Below are 20,714 nucleotides of genomic sequence, written 5' to 3' on the forward strand. Positions count from 1 at the left end.
GAGCAGTTGCTAATGGATCACATCTAATAAGGCACAAAGCAAGAGTCTTATAGGTCCCTTTTTTCTCATATAGAGACACTACAAATTCTCTGAAGCAACCTTCCTACTGCTGCTACTAAGGAGAATTATTTATCTCTTGCTCTATTCCTGGGAGGACGCTGTTGACAGCATTTCATCTCACTGTCTGAGTACCGCACGCTTCCATTAGGGCAGGAATTGCAATATGATGTCTTTGTGGGAGGTTCAACAGTTGCACTATGTTTAAAAGCCCAGAAAGCAGAAGTAATACTGAAGCAAAAGTCATACTGAGGCAAAGAAAGAAAACATTTATTGTTTATGAATGTGGTGTCACACATGGTCCTGTCAGGAAAGAACAGGAAGGTGAGGTCTTGGTTTGAGGTCTCAGAAATAATCGTGCCTCCCCTTCTTCTCTTTTCACAGGCAGCTGGACTTTGGATTTGTTCCCCATGAGAAAAATCAGCACATTCGTGTAAAAGCGATACATTGCAATTGCAAAAAGACAGTCTAACATTCCACATAACAACTAGGTTTTACATTTGTGATGCCCACTGTAGGTCATATTGTTATAAAAATGTACAGAATAACATTTTTGTGTCTCAGTGCAAAAGATATATATTTCAAAAGAATTTCAGAAAAGCCGTCCCCTTGATAACCCTCCCTCCCCTCCCACGTCTCCCACTGATCTGTGTCCCCACAGTAAAATAATTGGCCTGTTTACAAGACCACCAATAAATAACCAACAGAAGCAGTTTTACAGTCACCGTCAGATAGCAGCAGTGTTTCAGCTTTGACTTTAAATACATATTCACAAACACCAGTGTGTCACTGTACACCCACAATTCATCAGAACAACTTTAGATTATAATAATTACAGTTGTATTGATAGTAGTTACCATGACAAGTACAACCCAAAAGAAAAAAGAAATCCAATGTGTCACATCTGCAGTAGAGTATTTACATTGCTTTTTCAAGTTCTGTGGCTTAGTTTCCCGTGTGTGAATTTCCCAAGTAAAAGAAGGCAATGAAGTGTCCGTAAGGTAAAAGGCGGGGGGTGGGGAGTTTATCAGCTGGTGCAGATGCTGTTGATGGAGATGATGGCAGGGTCCACCAGGCCTAGCTCCTCATGCTCGTTCACACACAGCTGATAACCACAGCCCCGCCTTCGCTTCAGCGGGGTCACCTTGGCGTCGGGTTTTGCGCGAGGCGGAAGAAGGAAGCCAACGCTTCCCGCTATCAGCATGTGCCAGATGCTGTGGATGTAGAAGTAGTTCTCCTCAGTCTCCACGAAGGCGTAGAGGGCCACAGCTGACGTGGCGATCATGGTACCCGGGAAGAGGAAGAACACCCAGCGCTTCCAGGTGGGCGGGTAGCATCGCCGTCGGCGGATGGTGCGCACAGTCTAACAGGAAAACAGACACAAAATGATGTTTTCAGCCTCAACACTGAAGCCTGTTTTATGTCAAGTTTGTCCATACAGCAAACTGTGTTTAAATTTTACCAGCATGGAAATCTAACTATTGCATTTAGGAGATTTCCTGAAAGAGCTTGTTTGAAAGGTACAGTATGTATTTTTGTTGATATATAAATAGACAGTTGGAGACAATGGAGGGGAAATATGTTTGATGAACAGAATAATTTTTCAGCAAAAAAGTGTACACTGACAAACGTTTTAAACTCAGACCTATTTGATGCATATTTTTTATTTACGAGCACATACAACTTGTTGTTCACTGTTAAGTTAAGCTAGAAATAAACTCCTCTAGGCTGCAAATAGGTACATGTAAAATGGTGATCTCCAGACATGTAGGGTGTTTGTTTTGCAGTCTGCATGTCACAGCAAGCTCTTCCTCTTGAGCTTTGTATATGCAGGTAAAATGTCGATGTAATAATACAGAACAATGTCCTCAGCGAGAAACTGTAACATTCAAAAATGATGTCTTTGCTACGAGAAATTGAAATAAAAATTCAATTTTATTTGTTGCACAGTAAGTCTTGTGCTCAGTCTCTAACTACACAGACCGTTCAATGAAACTTGATGAGAAAGACTTCCATATCAATTCATCTTGATACCGTTATTAAAGAGCTAAGGGACCCACTTAATAAAGCAGTATTCACTTTATTTCTTTTGCAATTAATCCTGAAGGCCTTGTGTTTAATGTTGTCATTTCTTTAATTTAATCAGGGCATGTCATGTAGAAACAGGATATTGAAGTGCGCGATCATACAGGCAGCAGTCAGTCACACATGCAGACTGATGGGATTTCAGTGAGGGAGCAGCAGGCGGTTTGCTTTGATTGCAGGAACAGAGGGACAGGATTCGTCATAAATCCACTTTTATTGTCTGAAATTTGTATTCATGCCTACTGCTGCAGCATAAAAGTCCATCACAATGATCATAATCAGCTGATAGATGGTTTAAATTGGTCATCAGTGACTTGATAGCCATTGCTTTGGCTATTTTGCAATCTATGCTCATATTGTGTTTGGCTGTAACTGGATATGATGTCTCTATTTGTTTAATACAGAGAATGAGCTGTGTTTTTTCACAGTAAGTGGCCCAGAGTTGCTGGCACAGAGAGACTTGGACATTTCATTTCCTCCTAAACAGGGCTCAGAGAGTGCTGCATTATTTCATTCAGTCTCTGTTTCACCCCTTCATAAACACTGATTGCCTGCTTTATTTCGTCGCCATCAAAAAAAATAAATACGATATAGCATCCCAACCATGTCAGGGGAAATGTTAGCTGTTCATGAATGACAAAAATAATTACATGTACTCGAGCAGGAAAATAGCTCTGATTGAGTTATAATGAGGAATACATTTTTGAGTTAAAAACTAATAATCTATGTGAGGCCAAGTGAGGAAAAACATGAAATGTGTTTTTGCTCTTCAAATCCCTCTGGAGCTCCACAGTTTTTTGGGGGGTTAAAACAAACCATTTCTTCACAGGATTTACTTTTTATGCATACCTCAGGAACCTCATTTAGTTTGAAGACTCAGGGATATTTGGCATTGACAGATTTGAACTTCTGCCCCTCTTCTCACTGTTTATGACACCCCGGCAAAGCGGCAGGCGCTCTGTGCCCTCCCGCTTGACTGATCTAATTCGGTTGTGTCTGGGAACATCCAGAATGCCAGGCTTTGCAGAAACATGACACGCTGAAATGAAAAGGGCTCTTGTAGGAAAGGCTCAAAAGTAGACTGAGAAGAGAAAGCTGAAACGCAGACATACGCTACTGAACGGCTGATAAATTATGGAGAGTGAAGTCATCAAAGCATGAAGCCAGGGTTATCTTTAAAACTGTGACTTGAAATGGAGAAGTTGCTGTGCAGAATTCAATTTTGTGGCAGGACAGTGTTTGGTTCATCTCCATAGGAAGTTAGTAAGTATATATTCAATTTGTCACATTAACATCCTTGATTTACATGTTTCAAAGCCTTTGAAAAAACAGCTTTACATAAATCCTCACATGCCTTCACATGTGTGCTTGAATTCTGAAGCGCTGTTGTTGAGCTTAAAATAAACAAATCTCTTCCATAGTCCCATATACCATCTACGCCTTTTGTTGCTAACTCTAGATGCTCTACATGGTGGATTTAAAGCGTTTGTTTCATATTCAACAGTTTCTCGAGGATCCTCCAGCTCAGACAAAGATAAATCTCAGAGCGACTACTCCCACACTTTATTCAAAGCAAAGCCTTTTCTGAGAAAGCAACAAACCTTGTTTTTAAACTCATGTCAGTGGTTTGGTGTTAAAGGTTTTTTTCCCCTCCAAGAACCTTGCCTGAAAGACTATTATTTTTTTATCTTCTCAGTTCAGGGAGCACATTATGACTGGGAGAAGAGTCAGTGAAAGTACAAGCTGACTTATAATGGAACTACAACCCATGACTAATACCCACAGGCTGCAAAACTTTTAAAGCTCCTTCCATGCTAATGTAAAATAGCTTTATTGGTCAGAAAGCCACAGTTTTTAGCCATGCACAAGCATGTTCCAGCCCCATGTTCTAGCCCTGAGCTTAAATGAATTGACTAAGTCATTTTTTACACTTAGTGGCACGAGGAACAATGGAGGGGAAGTGCTAACACATTTCATCTGCATGCCTGAATAAGCTTGTCTATGAATGTTAAACACACATGATGTAATAAATTAAATTATCTTGACCGATTGTTCACACAGTGCAAGAATTAACATTTGGGTTAAAAAAGGGAATTTTATTCCCTAAAATACAGGATTAAGAAACTGAAATTGATATATTACTTAATTAAATTCTATCTTTCATTCTCATACATACTTCTTAACTAGAAATACAAAGTGCAGAGGCTTCTGTTTCCCACTGCATATGAACTAAATATGAAGTGGCACATGTTTTAGATTTCTTGTCTTGTGTGCAGTAAATATGTTTTATCCTTACCCAGGCCACGGCCATGATGCCCAGAGCAAACAGACTGGGTCCCAGCAGGTTCCACAGACCGTGACGATCGAGCTGCAGAGCCATGGACAGAGACATCGCCCCCAGCAGATACAGCACCTTGACAGGAAACAAACGGATCAATAACAACCCCCTAAACGCTGTCGGCGGAATTCAACCGCAGTAAATAACAAGATATCTGTGTGGTCAAGACACAAAACATCACTGCTTTTGAGGAGATGATTGGTGTCAGAATTTTCTCAAGATAAGAAAAATAATAATAATAATATTGCAAATATTTAGTTATGAAAGTGCCAGCTTCTACATGTGGAAATGTTTGCTTATTAAAGACATCATCGCATACTTCTAATCTTTTCTAGTAGTTTTTGTCTGATAAAACTCCACAGGAGCACCATACTATATGTGTTTATAGTGCAGCTGTAAATACTGTAAATATTCCACATATTACATGTTTTACTGCTGTTTATTTTATACAAATTACCTTGTTTTTGTTTAATAGTTATTCCTTATTCATAAATGTTCTTATTGCTCTTATTGGAGAGACAGTGGATAGGGTTGTAAAATCAGGGGGAGAGAAACTGGGTTTACTGTGATGTCATATATTAATGAGACGTCTTAACTCCTGGTTGTTTCTGTTTTGGGATTTATTGACAATAAGATACATAAACCGAGCCTTACCCTGTACCCTATATAAAGCCCCTACAAGAGCTAGATCTAATAGTTTGAATTAAAATTTGAGTTTTTGAAAAAATGTAAATCATTATTTTAACATCACTGGACAAAACAGAAGGCACTGAAATTAACAGCCTGCCTTCAATCCCAATGAGTACTTCAGGATTCCTGTAGAGTGATACCATGAGCGAGCTTCAATATAACAATGAGGGGAAAAAAAACACTCTGAGTAGAGGTCCATGCTATTTATAAACCCATCTTAACTTTTTCTTATCGAGCTCACAATTTGACATAAAGCCACAGGATATAAAATATACTCAACAAAAATATAAACGCAACACTTTTGTTTTTGCTCCCATTTGTCATGAGATGGACTCAAAGATCTAAAATTCATTCCAGATACACAATATTACCATTTCTCTCAAACATTGTTCATAAATCTGTCTAAATGTGTGATAGTGAGCACTTTTGCTTTGCTGAGACAATCCATCCCACCTCACAGGTGTGCCACATCAAGATGCTCATCAGACACCATGATTAGTGCATAGGTGTACCTTAGACTGTCCACAATAAAAGGCCACCCTGAAATGTGCAGTTTTTGCTTTATTGAGGGTCTGGGGACTCAGAACCAGTCAGTATCTGGTGTGACCACCATTTGCCTCATGCAGTGCAACACATCTTCTTCGCATAGAGTTTATCAGATTGTCAATTGTGGCCTGTGGAATGTTGGTCCACTCCTCTTCAATGGCTGTGCGAAGTTGCTGGATATTAGTGGGAACTGGTACGCGCTGTCGTATACGCCGGTCAAGCACATCCCAAACATGCTCAATGGGTGACATGTCCGGTGAGTATGCTGGCCATGCAAGAACTGGGACATTTTCAGCTTCCAAGAATTGTGTACAGATCCTTGCAACATGGGGCCGTGCATTATCTTGCTGAAACATGAGGTGATGTTCATGGATGTATGGCACAACAATGGGCCTCAGGATCTCATCACGGTATCTCTGTGCATTCAAAATGCCATCAATAAAATGCACCTGTGTTCTTCGTCCATAACAGATGCCTGCCCATACCATAACCCCACCACCACCATGGGCCACTCGATCCACAACATTGACATCAGCAAAGCGCTCACCCACACGACGCCACACACGCTGTCTGCCATCTGCCCTGAACAATGTAAACCGAGATTCATCCGTGAAGAGAACACCTCTCCAACGTGCCAGACGCCATCGAATGTGAGCATTTGCCCACTCAAGTCTGTTACGGCGACGATCTGGAGTCAGGTTAAGACCCCGATGAGGACGACGAGCATGCAGTTGAGCTTCCCTGAGACGGTTTCTGACAGTTTGTGCAGAAATTCTTTGGTTATGCAAACCAATTGTTTCAGCAGCTGTCTGAGTAGCTGGTCTCAGACGATCTTGGAGGTGAACCTGCTGGATGTGGAGGTCCTGGGCTGGTGTGGTTACACGTGGTCTGCGGTTGTGAGGCCGGTTGGATGTACTGCCATATTCTCTGAAACGCCTTTGGAGACGGCTTATGGTGGAGAAATGAACATTCAATGCCCGAGCAACAGATCTGGTTGACATTCCTGCTGTCAGCATGCCAATTGCACGCTCCCTCAATGCTTGCGCCATCTGTGGCATTTTGCTGTGAGACAAAACTGCACATTTCAGAGTGGCCTTTTATTGTGGGCAGTATAAGGTACACCTGTGCACTAATCATGGTGTCTGATGAGCATCTTGATGTGGCACACCTGTGAGGTGGGATGGATTGTCTCAGCAAAGCAAAAGTGCTCACTATCACACATTTAGACAGATTTATGAACAATGTTTGAGAGAAATGGTAATATTGTGTATCTGGAATGAATTTTAGATCTTTGAGTCCATCTCATGACAAATGGGAGCAAAAACAAAAGTGTTGCGTTTATATTTTTGTTGAGTGTAGATAGAGTGAGAAAAAAAATCAATATGCTGTGCTCCACATGCTCTGGGACAACTTTTGCCTACACAGGATGCCCGAGGTCTGCATTCTTCTGTTAGGAGGGGAGCGAGAGGAGGAATCTGGGATTTTTCAAGCAGGGAAGGGATGACCCGTCTGCAGGAGAACAGGACTAATTGGCAAGGAGCATAGAGGAGAGGAGCAGCGTGGTACAGCCTGAGGACTCTGTACAGCACCAGTCATCAGTCATCAACTAGATCACACAGTAGCACCTAAACATGCATGCTGTATACATGCTTTATAACATGTATAATATACAGTCGTGAATTCATGGGTGCTCGCAGGCAGGGTTCCGCCATAATAAATCATTATATGTCTTTGTGATGGATGAGCTGGTTGGAAAATTCGTAGAAAGTCTATTTTTATCTGACATATATTTTCATGCCTAACAATACAATGGTGATATAGAATTACACAGCTTTTGTGCAGGGCTGCAGTATAACATGCTGAACACCAATGTGAGATGTAAGATGTTTTATACGAGCTGTGCTGTGATGAAAGTTGTGAATATTCCAAATATTCCATCATGAATGTTCATTCTTTACTTTTGGAAAGATGCATTGACACATGTAACATATAGATACTAGCTTACAGTGTGTGCTGTACAATCTATTGAAAATTGTGTTTTATTCATGTTTTATGTTTGTGATGTAGACATGCTTTCACAGCTATTTGCTCTGGTTTAATATGTTTGCACACTCTGCTAATTGGCTAGTTGAAGGTTGTTCTGAAATATAACATCTACTTGGCTTCACATGAGATGGCTGTTCCAATTTTTAACACGCACTGTTCAGTTTTTCCTGCTTGTGATGATTTGTTGCGCCCGTGTCCAACTAATAAACATGATTGTGTTATATGCATAATTAGAGTTACAATTCTGCAGCTCTGGAAAAAGGTTGTTGAATGTATTCATATAATTCAGATGAATGACCTTCAGCAGAACAAATCTCCAAAAGCTATTCTGTTTTTGAAACAAAGAAAAGGCTGTGCAGGACATATTTCTGAGCACTTCAAACCTTTGAAGGTCCAAAAGTCATGAACACACACACACAAACACAAACAGGTGCTATGAATCCTCCACTCTTTACTGCTGCTGTGGCGATGGATATACACAAAACAGATTCACACAAATACAAACATACACACAGGCACTCGACTCTTTCGAGTACACAAACACACACAATTCCACTTGCCAGTCCTGACATGTGCGATTTGATTAGTGGCTGCGTACTGCAGTGCTCAGCAAAAATGAAAACTCTAGAGGACAGCAGATGTTCGTACACTCTCCCTCCCTCCCACTGCTCCGCCCCCTCTTCTCCTCCTCCCTCACTCATTTATGGACATGGACACACACACTTACACACTCACACACACACACACACAGACTCTCCATGAGAATGCTCCATCTTGGTGCTCAGCCAGGGAGTGACCCAGGGAGAAGGTGCATCTGTTAGTGTTTACCGCAATATGTCAACAACCGGAGAATTCAGCACCACGCACAGCTTATTTTAACACATTGATTTTTTCATTTATAACTTAAAATTGAGGCTGAAGTGGAACTAATTTTTAACTCTTCTTCATGGCTCAACAGATCTTCTCCTCACTCCCTACATCCCTCTTTGCTTCAGGGTTTATCTAAGGTTGTCGACCACCAACATGTAGGGGCTCTCAGCTGAGGTTCAGCCGGGCAGCAGCACATGGCGGTGGACACTCGTTATGGCCAGAAGATGTCTGCTGCTACCAGACATCAGAGTCACTTATTACACAAATTTGACACACAAAGTAGAAATGGGCCAGAGTTACTCCTGTGATTGGCTTTGTTTCCTCTTAAAATAGACAAGTGAGCCAATCAGAGCACTTTTTGTAAGACAGTATCTTGTGCAGGTAACATGTAAATTAAAGGTACAAGAATAAATCATGTAAGCTATTTTTAAAACAGGAAATGGAAATACTTGGAAAAAAATTTTTTGTCAACGTTGTGATTGTGAGTTTGTGTCAAAGATGTTATGGCTTAGCGGTAGACGTGAGAGACAAGAAAAGTCTGCGATGTGAGAAAACATTTTACAATTTTTTGATGAACATAGGAAGTGACATTCAAGTGTGCAAGTTATCATAACTTACAAAAAACAAAAGTGCCGTTTTGTCTCCCCACAAATTTATTACCAGCTTTTTGCCATCATGCTATGGTATTGTCACAATCAAAGGGTCACCAACGAACCTGAAGCTCGCTGACAACTAGAAGCTGGAGCGCAGCACTGACACATTGAGCAGCCATGTTATTGATGTGCAATTTGATTTTCTGTTCCTTTTGTTAACATATCGGAGGCAGGGTTGATACTGCAGTCGGTCAGTGGGGGAGCTCCAAATATAGCTTACTTCTGGGGAATTACTAATTTCTTTTTTTTTTTTATACAGTTTGAATGGATGGTCCATAAATCCAGAGCTCTGTGGGGTTGATCAAATCTACATAAGCTGTGAATGTGAATGCATGACACCTGAAGTAAATTATGATGGTGTTATTGCACATGTTCACGTGCCCCACCCTGCTCAGTACAAGCCATTCAAGAGAGCACAACACAATCCTGTATTGTGACAGTCAGATTTTGAGTGCACTAATTATTTATCTGTGTGAGATTGTGCTTTTATGTTGTGTCAGTTATAACAATGTAGTGTTAAGAAAAGTAATTTCAAACACATACTGACATGTTCTCAGCTTTCCAAGAGGAGCTCCAGGCTTCCAAATGTCTTCATGACTTTAACCCTTAAATCCTCTTCATTTATTCAGTGTTCTAACTCTCACCTTACATTTTGATATTTTCTAAAGAAAAGATGGTGGTCTAACTGACCTTCAACTGCATTTTAAATAAACTATAGCTATTAATTCTCTCTTTAAGCTTTGCTTCTGGACACCTCTTTCAGGATAATTTAGAGCAGAACGACTGTTTCCAGAGTTTCCAACCTGTTTGATGATGGACTTCAGCCTGGCCATGGCGATGACAGTTACCCACACTGACATGAGTGAGCCGAGGAAGTCGCAGAACTGCAGGACGTCGTACTCCATGATGCAAAAGACCACAATACCCGGCTGGTCACATGCATGGTAGAACTGTCAGAAGAGAGCGAAAAGGAAGTGGTAAGACCAACAATCAAACGTATGACAAAAAAAAAGTTTGAAAATATTAAAAGTCTTTACAAAAAAAAAGGTTACACAAGGAGTAGAGAAGCACATGCCTTGATTGACAAGTTCAATGCTGTCCATATGTTGGCTCATCCAGCGGTTTAAAGAATACATGATGTGTATTTCTGTTTAAGCTACACCAATGACTAGCATTTTATTTTAACGTCCAGACTCAAAGCATGATAAATGTCTGAACATATTTCCATGTTTCCATTTCCTTTTAAAATGTTGACATTTAAATTGTTGTTTCTTAAAAAAGTATATTGTTGGAATACTTCTCCAATATTTCAATTTCAACCAAAATGAAAAAAAACTATAATAAGACGACAGTTTTGCAAGTCATCTTGAGAGGAACAGAAGAGTGCTTTTAAAGCCTTATTAGATCCAAAAAGTCAGCACAGATGTTGGTTAGGAAGAATTGGGAACATCTTGTTTTTTTTATGTGGATCATTATGTAAACACGAGGAGCAATTTTCAAACAGAAATAAAGATTTACCACACTACCTGAAATCTCTCTGGGACATGTGCACTGCCAAACACAGTGCACATGTCTTTGCAGCAAAAGTTGAGCCTTGTTCACTTGGTTTGATAAATGTTAGTGAAGTTGGCTGCAGAAGAAGCAGGTTTGCAGCTTTCTGATTGTTTGTGCTGGCAACAGACCCAAAAATACTTTATAGGTCAACTCTCTTTAAAAAAAAAAAAAAAGAAGGAGGATAAACCATGCACCACTTTGTTTGCGGTGCAGTCACTCACAGTGGAGAAGAACATGGTGAAGATGTAGACGGAGGCCTCTAGTAAGTAGTGGCTTCGGATAGCAATGGCCACAGGAGGGACGAACATTAGGTTACTGAGGCAGAGCAGCAGGGTGGAGAGGAGCTGGAAGCTGTAGGAGTAGGCCTCTGAGTTGTCTGTGCATCCCCAGCCTTCCCAGCCTAATACACACAAACACAGACCCACACATAAACCCTTTTACTGTGTGCGGGACTATAGATCTAAAAGAAATGCTTTTCGGCTTTGTAAGTTGTAAAAAGATTCCTTAAACTCCAAACAAACTTTCAGAAAGTCCTCTTAAACCTTGTGACTGAATGGATGAAAAACATTTCTCAGTTAGATGAATCAGTTTGTTTCCCAAGCTCAGTTCTTAAGAATCTCAAATATCTCTAAAATATGTATCTCTTGACAAGATGAATGCTTTGTAAGCCCTTTCTTTTAAACACATATTTCACAGTGAAAAATAACTAAAAACAAATCTGTGTGAAGTTGTTTATCCTGGTCGATAAAGCCTCCCGGTGTGAGCTCCATCCTCTGTTAAAACATCCCAGTTTTTCCACTTGAATTGGATCCTTATCAAGTGTTATATTGGATGAGACAGTGTGCATTAAGCATTCGTGAGCACTGCTGAACGGAGGGTTTGCAGTGTGAGACGGGCCAAGGGCAAACGGCTAAATGCAAAGAGCCTGCCAGGAAGCAGTCACACATGTGAAGTATGACAATGAATTTAACGGAAGAGAAATCGGCCTCGGTAAAAGAAGATCAAAGGCAGGATTTAAAAAAGCCTCAGAGGACGAGCTTTGTTTAGTTTCATAAGCTTGTTTATTATTGAAAAGCTGTTCGTAATTACGAGCCTATTTTATTGTCTTAATGAAATGGCTTCTATTAAAGGATTAATACCAGGCTGCTGTATGAATCATTCAGAGGCCATACATACTCTTTCAATGCTATATTGTCAGTTCATTTCTGTAGAACGACCTGTGCCATCACACCTTTCTCTCTTCCATTTTTCTTGTCACTCTGGGTGATATATTTTCCACAAATTGGAAATTCTCATCGGCAGTAATGACCCAATTTCCTCCGAGAAAGTTTTATCTTATCTTGTCTGCAAGAAAAGCTTTTGACTGCTGAAAGTCACTTCCAATTATTAATTCATGGTCACACTTTTGGTAATTATTCAATCCTGATTAATAATTAAGGCTTTGTTGTGTACAAACCATATTTATCCCATTATGTCTCCACTTCTAGCAAACAACTTGCCTTATGAGTGACTTCTTTACATCGGCTTTGTGAACGTGACTGACATTTGAATATCAACAAGACACACAACAGATTTTTTTTAGGACATATAAAATAACCTTATCTGAAGTCAGTTCACATATAGATGGTGGGTTTATTCAAATAACAAAAACAAAGAGGAAACACATGATAGGCCTTGAAAATGAAGCCTTACCTGCTTTGCATTCACAAGCTGCATAAAGGTAGTTGTTGGTGCGCAGGAGCTTGCACTGCCCATAAGTCCCACAGTCATTGATGCATGGAGTCAGATATGAGCGCATATACACCTCTGCGGTGACGTTGGTGCAGGCTTCAAATCTGGAGAAGTCACAGACAGACTTAACATGAGCATGAGGAAAGGTCACATACCACAAGGGAATGTATGTATGTTTGACATAGACATCGACTAGTTTGCTTTTTCTTTGGGTAGTCGTTTCAGCGAGACTACAGGGATGGCTTCAAGAAAGCCGTTTTTCATTGAGCTGAACCGCTTTGCTCCAATCTTAAATATCTTTCAAACTTTATGTATGTTGATGATGAATCCTTATGACCTTATCATCCCTTGTTATTGATGTCCACATTTTGTGTGAGAAGCTTTTGACAACTTTTGTTTTTCAGCCATTTAAACAAGGTCGACACATTCTCCCTTCAGGATGAACCAAAACAACACTTGTAAAAAACCTTTTCACATCTGCTTCAACTGTTTTTGTGTTTATTCCTTTATAAAACATTTTGCCTAAGTACCTAATCATGTAAACACAACTGACCTTAAACGTCAGCTTGAGGACATCAATGTTTCAATCAAATCCAATGAGATCGCGCAGAGCACCTAGTATTGGAGTAGTCACTTATTATTCTCATCTATCTCTTATCATCCCAGCACTCTGAAGATCAAATGTTCTTCTCAGGGTTTTCATGTGTCAGACAACTTAACTCTTAGCTTATCTCTGTTGCACCTGTGCAATATCACAATTCATAAAGCAATTATAAAAGTCCTTTCCCACAAATGATCTCAGTGCATTAGGAGTTTAGTTGTGATAGTTTAACCTTCATTATGTATCTCAATTAGGTTCTCCAACTAAAAACTTTTCACAGTTCTCGACCTCTACAAAGATAGAACTTCATTATTAACTCCATTATTACTTTATTTCAAGGGAACTAAACCACATGTTAAAATTAGTTCAGAGTGCATGTTCCCATAGAGGTTGTTTTTATAAATAATACCTGCATATTTACGTACACATAATCTCTGTATTGCTGACACTAGAATGAACAAAAGGGGGGAAAACATGCTTACTTGAGCTTGGATTGTATTCTTCTTAATTGCTATTGTATACAATCAGACACAAAGTATGAAACTGCAGGAGGTACAAGACCTTTCTTCCAAATATTTCCTTTTAATTGTCACAGCTGTTCACTTCTTTATTTTGAGATCATATCAATCAACTTAATTGTAGTGCTGAAAAGCAGTTACCATTTAAAGACCTGATTGATTTAAAGAGTGTGAAATGTGAGAGAATCTGACACGTAGCTATGTCTGTTTTCCACATTTTCCTGCTCTTTCAGCAGTGCTCTCATGTGAGGACGAGATTGTGTCCCACACCATCTGCTATTATTTGTTATTCAAATTCAATTGAGATTCCCAAGTGGTCAGAGAAAAAAAAAGATTGGCTTAATTTCATTCTGTTTAAATTTTGGTGCGATTAAAGATTCAGCAAACAGCTCAATCTGCTGCAGAGCTCATGATCATGCTCGTTAAACAACTTCATGGACATGTCTTATCCACCTCATGTATTTCTCACAATGTCTTCACGATTGTAAGAAGAGAAGGTTGAACTTATTGTTTGTAGAGACATAAAGAGATCCTTTTCATATCATGTCATATCTTTTATAAACCAAAGTAACAGAGTTCTTCTGAGGATGGTTTACACTGGCAACAACATGAATGACAAAAGAAGACCAGGCTCAAAAGAAGACTTTCACTATTCATCTTTTGGATGATATATTTTTAACGAGATAAATACTGAACACCATTTAAAAGAGATCCAGGTTTTAATGTGCCGTGCAAAATGATTCATTATATCACTGAGGCCAATTTTCACTATGCAGGACTTTCTTCTTTTTCAGAACAGACTTATTTAAATAATTGTATTATGATTGCATAATATGCAAATAAGAAAACTGCACAAATCTGCTATCTATCCCCCTCCCATGTCATATGCTAGGTGTGAACCAGAAACACATTTAAGGAGCCAATTCTAAATGAATCTGGTGCGTGGCAGATGGGAGGGGATGTGTCTGAATGAGGAAGTCTCCTCTCTTTAAACAGCCAGCCTTCATTGCAGCACTCAATTATTAATTTCGGTAAACAAACTAGGGATTGTTATAAATAGAGGAGTTTTTGAGAAATATTGAATGTCCTATTTTTGCAATTGTCATGCTATATTTGACAGCAAATATTGTCTCAGTGAGGTTGATTTGGGGCGCTGGGACCAAGCCAAAGACTTGATTATGAGACTGTCAAAGATTGATGAGTAACACTCATCCAGCTGGTTTTAGTCAATTTGTGCTTGTGTTAAAGTCTTTTTGGGTTAACTTCTCAAGAAAATGCACACCATACTTACATGTGTATTGAATAGTTTAAAATGTTAGGAAATACGCTTCAACTTTTCCTTGATTAGAGTTAGTAGGTTATCGATAAGAAGATGAATGTATGCTAAATATGAAGCTACTGTTGCTCCTGTGTGATTGCTTTGGATAAGAAACCCAATTTGTAAGCCTAAACACTTTTCTTATTTCTATTTTAAATTGATAATTGAGTTTATGTTCTTGCATCCAAAAGAGATACTAGGTTATCTCAAAGACCCACGTAAAAAATCAACCCTTTTCAAATTGTGTGATTTCCAGCTTATTAAATTCAATATTTAATGTACACATTTACACATGTTTGTAATTGTTTATGGGTACCACCTTTGTACAGGTCTATCTTGTAAGATATTTTTCACTGTGGCCCTTTTACAAGACTAACACAAAGGCCAAGTCTATGCAAAAACTAGCACCTGACAGTAGCTTCATATTTAGCTCAGAGTCATGACACTGTTGTCTACTGCACTTAAAGTTCTTGTTGAGAGAAAAATAAATTTTCTCTATAAGTGTCAAACAACTATAAGCCAGTACAGTAGTTTCTTTTGGTGAATGTTCATGATGAATAACTAATAAAACTTCATGAGGTTTAATGAATGTCACCAGTTAAGCAAAGTCTGAGCTTGTAATGTAGGATAAAACAAATGTCTAAGAAACAGTTTAATCTCACCCGTGTTCAGTGGCACAAAGAGAGCGCAGGCTGAGGTACCAGGTGCCTGTTTGTGGGTAGGGAATCCTCAGTTTGGTGATATTAGCAGAGGCGTTCACAGTGAGGAAAAACCCAGACACTGATTCTGAAACGGAAGGAAAAAACAAGTTGATTGAATTTTGACAGAATGTTTGACGCTAAAATAGCTTCACACATCTAAGAGAAAAACAACACATCATAAATTATCTTTTTGTTCATGAGGTTTGCAGTTAAAATTTAAAACAAAGCATAGTGGTGATGTATGACGTGTCAAAGATTTACTTGAAGTTCCTCTACTAAAGGAGTTGAAACGTCAGCCGTGTGGAGATAAAAATTGATATAAACTGTTGGAGTGAAGTAAAGAAATCAACGCTAACTGAAGGATTACATTGAAAGACTATTTTGTCAGTTGAACTGTGAGCTGAAGTTTAAGCAAAATACTTGGAGTCAATTATGTATGATAGTCAAGGTGTGGGAGTTAAAAGAGCTAAAAAGGGGTTTATGTTGTCAAAATGAAAGCATTTGCAACAGTTTGGACCTAGTAACGTTTGACGTACCTGATTCACATTTCAGCGATGAGTTTTCTCGTAAGAAAAGTGGCATCCCGTGGTTCAGGCAGCCAAACACTGTGACATTAGCTCCTCTAAGCGTAGACTGCAGGAAGAAACATAAACGAATGTCATTCATCTGTCCAACCATTAACCATCTGCTGCCATCGTACCGCAGAGCTAACACTGTCCATGATTACCTTGGCTCTTATTTCCCTCAGCCGAGAGATAGTAAACTTTAAAACTAACAAATCAAGTGAAACTGCTCTCCCCCTGTCTGCCTTCGGGCACCTAATGAAGATGTTGGCAGTTTATCTCCTTAAAGCATCAATTAAACATCAACACGCTCATGCATTAAAAAAAAGAAAATCTTGGAGAATTATTCAAGCGTTGGGATCTGAATATGCTTAAACATATTAGCTCATTCTGCAGAAGGGTGAAAGGAGAGTACTACAGTCCAATTTGGTGTATCAGTAAAGAAAAACAGGAACACAAATGGAAGACAGAAATTAATGCAATGTTCAGAAAGCATCCGTGTTCACTCAGGCATCAAATTTGACACTTTCAAAACTTCTTCTAATTTATTCACAGTGTCTCTGTTTTGAGGAATGAAGAAGAGGTGCAGCAGAGCGTTTTCTAGAACTATTGTGAAAAGTGTCCAATTACCAGTTACCTGGAACTGCCAGTCAAAGACAGGAAAAGTCATCCTCCTTCAGATAAGAACTTTACAGAACATAGTGTAGCACGTTAAGGTCATCTGCGTAGTGTCTAGAGGGAAATGTGCTCAGTGGTATAGGAATAACTTTACGCAATTATTTCTTGAATAAAGAAGACTTCTTTTGCACCTCCAGCACAGAATGAACATAATGTATATGCAGGGATTGGCAGTTGTTGATTAATGCAATGACTCAACAAACAGTTTGCCAGGTGCTGAGATTTCAGGCGTCCTAAACTTACCATCTGGTCTTCACTCTCCTGGTAGTAAGACTCAATCACGCCTACTGGCACTTCAAGATACTCCCTCCCTCCTACCTCCTACAAACTTTCGTCCATTTTGCCCTTGTACAGTTTGAAGATGAAGTTCGAGTGATTTAAACTCATAGATGGATTACCAGTTCAACCCAGCCGCGATGCCAAAATGCTGCAACAAGGTCAGGTGGTGACTCATTCTATGCTGGCGTAATGGTTATCAAGAGTTTATGTTGTTAAGCCAAAGAGCTCAGTCAAGGGTACGCACGCTAGTAACATGGCACTGTCAGTTTGTCCATCACTTTGGTTCAAAATTTGATGACTCAAGAAATATGACACTCATTTTTACACAATTTGTATCCAATATTAATCAATTACCAGAGTTGACGTTCCAACTTTGATAACAACAGGTCATCATGAATTGTTGTATCTCAACATCATTGATGGACATCATTTTGTATAGAATCAAAGTTCCCTATTAGATGGTGGTACATTTGTGATTTTTTTTCTCTAGGTTCATTATATTATTTGTAATTTTCTGTTGACATATAATTAAAATAGGGCACACACATTTATGGCCCTGAGAGTGTGTGATGTATCACCTCTGATGTCCTGGCTGAGGTTCTGGCAATTTACTAGAGGACCACAATCAGGTTTTTTTGGGTTTTTTTTTTAGAAAAAATAAGTATAGCCTTTGCCTCTAGTAGAGAAACAATGCCAAAGTGGAAGTAAAAAATGCTCCTCAATATTCTTCAAATGGCCACTTGAGGCTGGCTACAAAAGCAAGTGAACAAACAGGTCTAATAGAATGAAAACATGTTTACAGCCTGATAAAAACTGGATTAGGTCTTTACTGCTAACTTCCCCTTTCATAACAAGTCTACAGGGCTTTTCATTTTCATACGTCTTAAATGTCTTAATCCATTTAAGCTTTAAATTAACAGTACATTGTTTTTTTGGCTGTTTTCAGAGACAGGCGGGTCTGCCAACACCTCCACTTATTCCAATCATAAAACTCGACCTGTTTGGTGTTCACCCCTTTGTCCAATCATGTTCAATTTTTGTTTTCTTTAATTTTCTAGCAGTTGGTTTTTATTTTCTATATGTGAGCAAAGAGCGCCCCCAAAATGACCTAATTTTTGCTGACATTTTCAAAGACTTGCCTCTCAAACCTATTCGATGGAGGTGTGATAAGACAGGAGGAAATAAGCTCCCTCGACGAACTGTCCCTCCTCCCAGACAGAACTCTATAGAGGCTCAAGACATCTTTAAGGACTTAATTCTGTTTTTCCTTACTTGTATTTTGCTTTCAGTCCACTTATTTGAGAACTGAACTAAAAATAAAATGGAAATAGATTTTTCTTTTGCCGTTCTGCAAAAACTCATTACTTTTTCCTCCTCGCACACAGAAGATCTTGTGTGATAAGATCACTATGCAAGAGTTGGGAACAGAGGAAGAAATCCAGCCAAAAATATCAATATACCAAAAAGAATAAATATAACAGCAGCTTTCCTTAACTGATATGCTGGGGGTATAAATAAAGGTGAAACAAATATAATGTTATATTATTTATCTCATGAAATCAACACAGCCTGGGAACATTTTTACTTTAACCCACCCAAGAAAACTCCCCCAAGATGAGATTAAGTGCCACAGGGACATCAGGGTCCTGTAATGCTTTACACAGATCACGACTTGAGGCTTTGTTTGTTTAAACTATGCACAGCTTATAAATAAGGATTTAATAGGATGCTATAGAAAATATTAAACCCTATGTCTTTGTATAAATAGATTAACACAAAATGATGAAATTTCCTGGCTTGGATAAAGTCAGGAAATGTCTTATTTGCTAAGGGCTGAAAGAATAAATGACTATGGGAAAGCTCTACAGCCAAAGCATTCTCAAGAGTTTTTTTTCTCTCAATACTTTGGCTCCATTATTGTTCACATTATTAATATGCTTCCATCCATTATCTATACGGCTTCTCCTGTGTGGGGTCATAGGTTGGTGGAGCCATTCTCAGCTGTCATTGCTGGCAAGAGGCGAGATGCACTCTGGGCTAAACAGCAGTCAATCACAGGATATACATACTATAGAGACAGACAACCAGCCACACTCACATATACACTTACAGACAATTTATAGTTAACAATAACCTAACAATAGAATTGTATTGACTATTATCCTGTGCCTGCACAATTAAAGTATCTGTCTCTATTTAATCATGTCTCTGTGTCACATGTTCACCACCACCTTGCTTTCGTGGAAAGCATCAAATTGAGAAATAAAGAAGCTCTCAGGATAAAGATGATTATTGTTTGATTTGTCTAATTTGCCCCAAATGTAACATTAAACCGTTTATGTGCTGGAGACCACAGAGCATCCCTGTATGGTAGAGCTGAAATTAAGATTTTAATGATAATTTTTCAGTTTCTATCTGTCTTCCAGGCCTCATGTAATTTCCTCTGATCATTCCTCTGCACTCTGCATCTTGGCCATCCATTAACCTGCTATTAGTACCTCTCCGTTGTCAGGGCATTGTTGTTAAATTTATTCTTATGGTACTTTCATGTCCTATTGTGGCCCCATTTTAAATTAATGTCTGCTACTTTAATTTAAATCTTGTTTGGGGCTTTATTTATTGCTTTTACTTGCGAGCACTTTGTAACAATGTTGTGACTACTGCTGCATCAATCACATTTAATTTTGTGATTTATAAGCCTGATCCATTATGCAGCTGTTAGTCCTGATTGTGGAACGTGAGTGGCAAAGGCGTTAATCAATCAGGAGTGCTATCTTCCAGAAATGTGTTGCTCAAGGTTATCAACTGAAACAAGGAACTGTATAAAAATATCTAGAAAAACATTTCTTAAGAAGCCTAACTTACGTTTTTCTTTTCATTGTTTGACAATACAAGCATTAAGGCTAAAGGTGCTTTAGATTTTCTTTTGGAAAAGAGTTTGACCAAATGCATCACATTTTTGATGATATAAATGTGCTAAACAAGTTCACTCTCAACACACAACGAAAGTGGAGAACATTCTATACGAATCACACATCATACAAATGGGTGTTGTCAAATGCCTCTATTGTATTCCGTACATTTCCAGGGTTCACATAGGTTAAGTCCTCAGGTCTAGTGTATAAATCTGATCAAGCTCAAATTGAGTGAAAAGTGGAGTGTCTCCTATAAACCTTCATAAATTCCCTGTCCATTTGGTATGCATGCTTCTAGGAACCAACCAGCCACCCAACCAAGCAGGTCAACCTTTCATTTACATTTACAGAGGAAACCTTAATGATGAAAAGATATTAAAGACAAGTCCATATCTTAAAGGGCATGGCCATGACAGCTGGCCAAATTGAATTAATCGTCTTCAAACAGGATGTAGCTGTGTCTTAAAACTACAGGGTTCAAAACTGTAAAAAAAAATGTACACGTTTGATAAAAATGACCTTTTTATCTTAAAGCTAAAATTACAATTCTGTCATAGCTGTCATATATGTG

The 20,714-nt window shown here is 39.0% G+C and overlaps 1 protein-coding gene across 1 annotated transcript in view; it reads right to left on the bottom strand.

The window, feature by feature from the left end:
- Nucleotides 1-306: 306 nt before the first annotated feature.
- The window catches only part of tmem8b (transmembrane protein 8B), a 38,096-nt gene continuing 17,688 nt past the window's right edge, over nt 307-20,714 (bottom strand). Inside the window, exons 7-13 of the mRNA XM_079338765.1 lie at nt 16,245-16,341; nt 15,670-15,793; nt 12,532-12,674; nt 11,061-11,239; nt 10,089-10,235; nt 4,439-4,555; nt 307-1,420 (exon numbers count right to left, since the gene is read on the bottom strand). Coding sequence (XP_079194891.1) covers nt 1,085-1,420; nt 4,439-4,555; nt 10,089-10,235; nt 11,061-11,239; nt 12,532-12,674; nt 15,670-15,793; nt 16,245-16,341 — 1,143 coding nt within the window. The 3' untranslated portion in view covers nt 307-1,084. The remainder of the gene's footprint in view (nt 1,421-4,438; nt 4,556-10,088; nt 10,236-11,060; nt 11,240-12,531; nt 12,675-15,669; nt 15,794-16,244; nt 16,342-20,714) is intronic.

The sequence above is a fragment of the Symphodus melops genome, assembly GCF_947650265.1.
Source record: "Symphodus melops genome assembly, chromosome: 1".
NCBI lineage: Eukaryota > Metazoa > Chordata > Actinopteri > Labriformes > Labridae > Symphodus > Symphodus melops.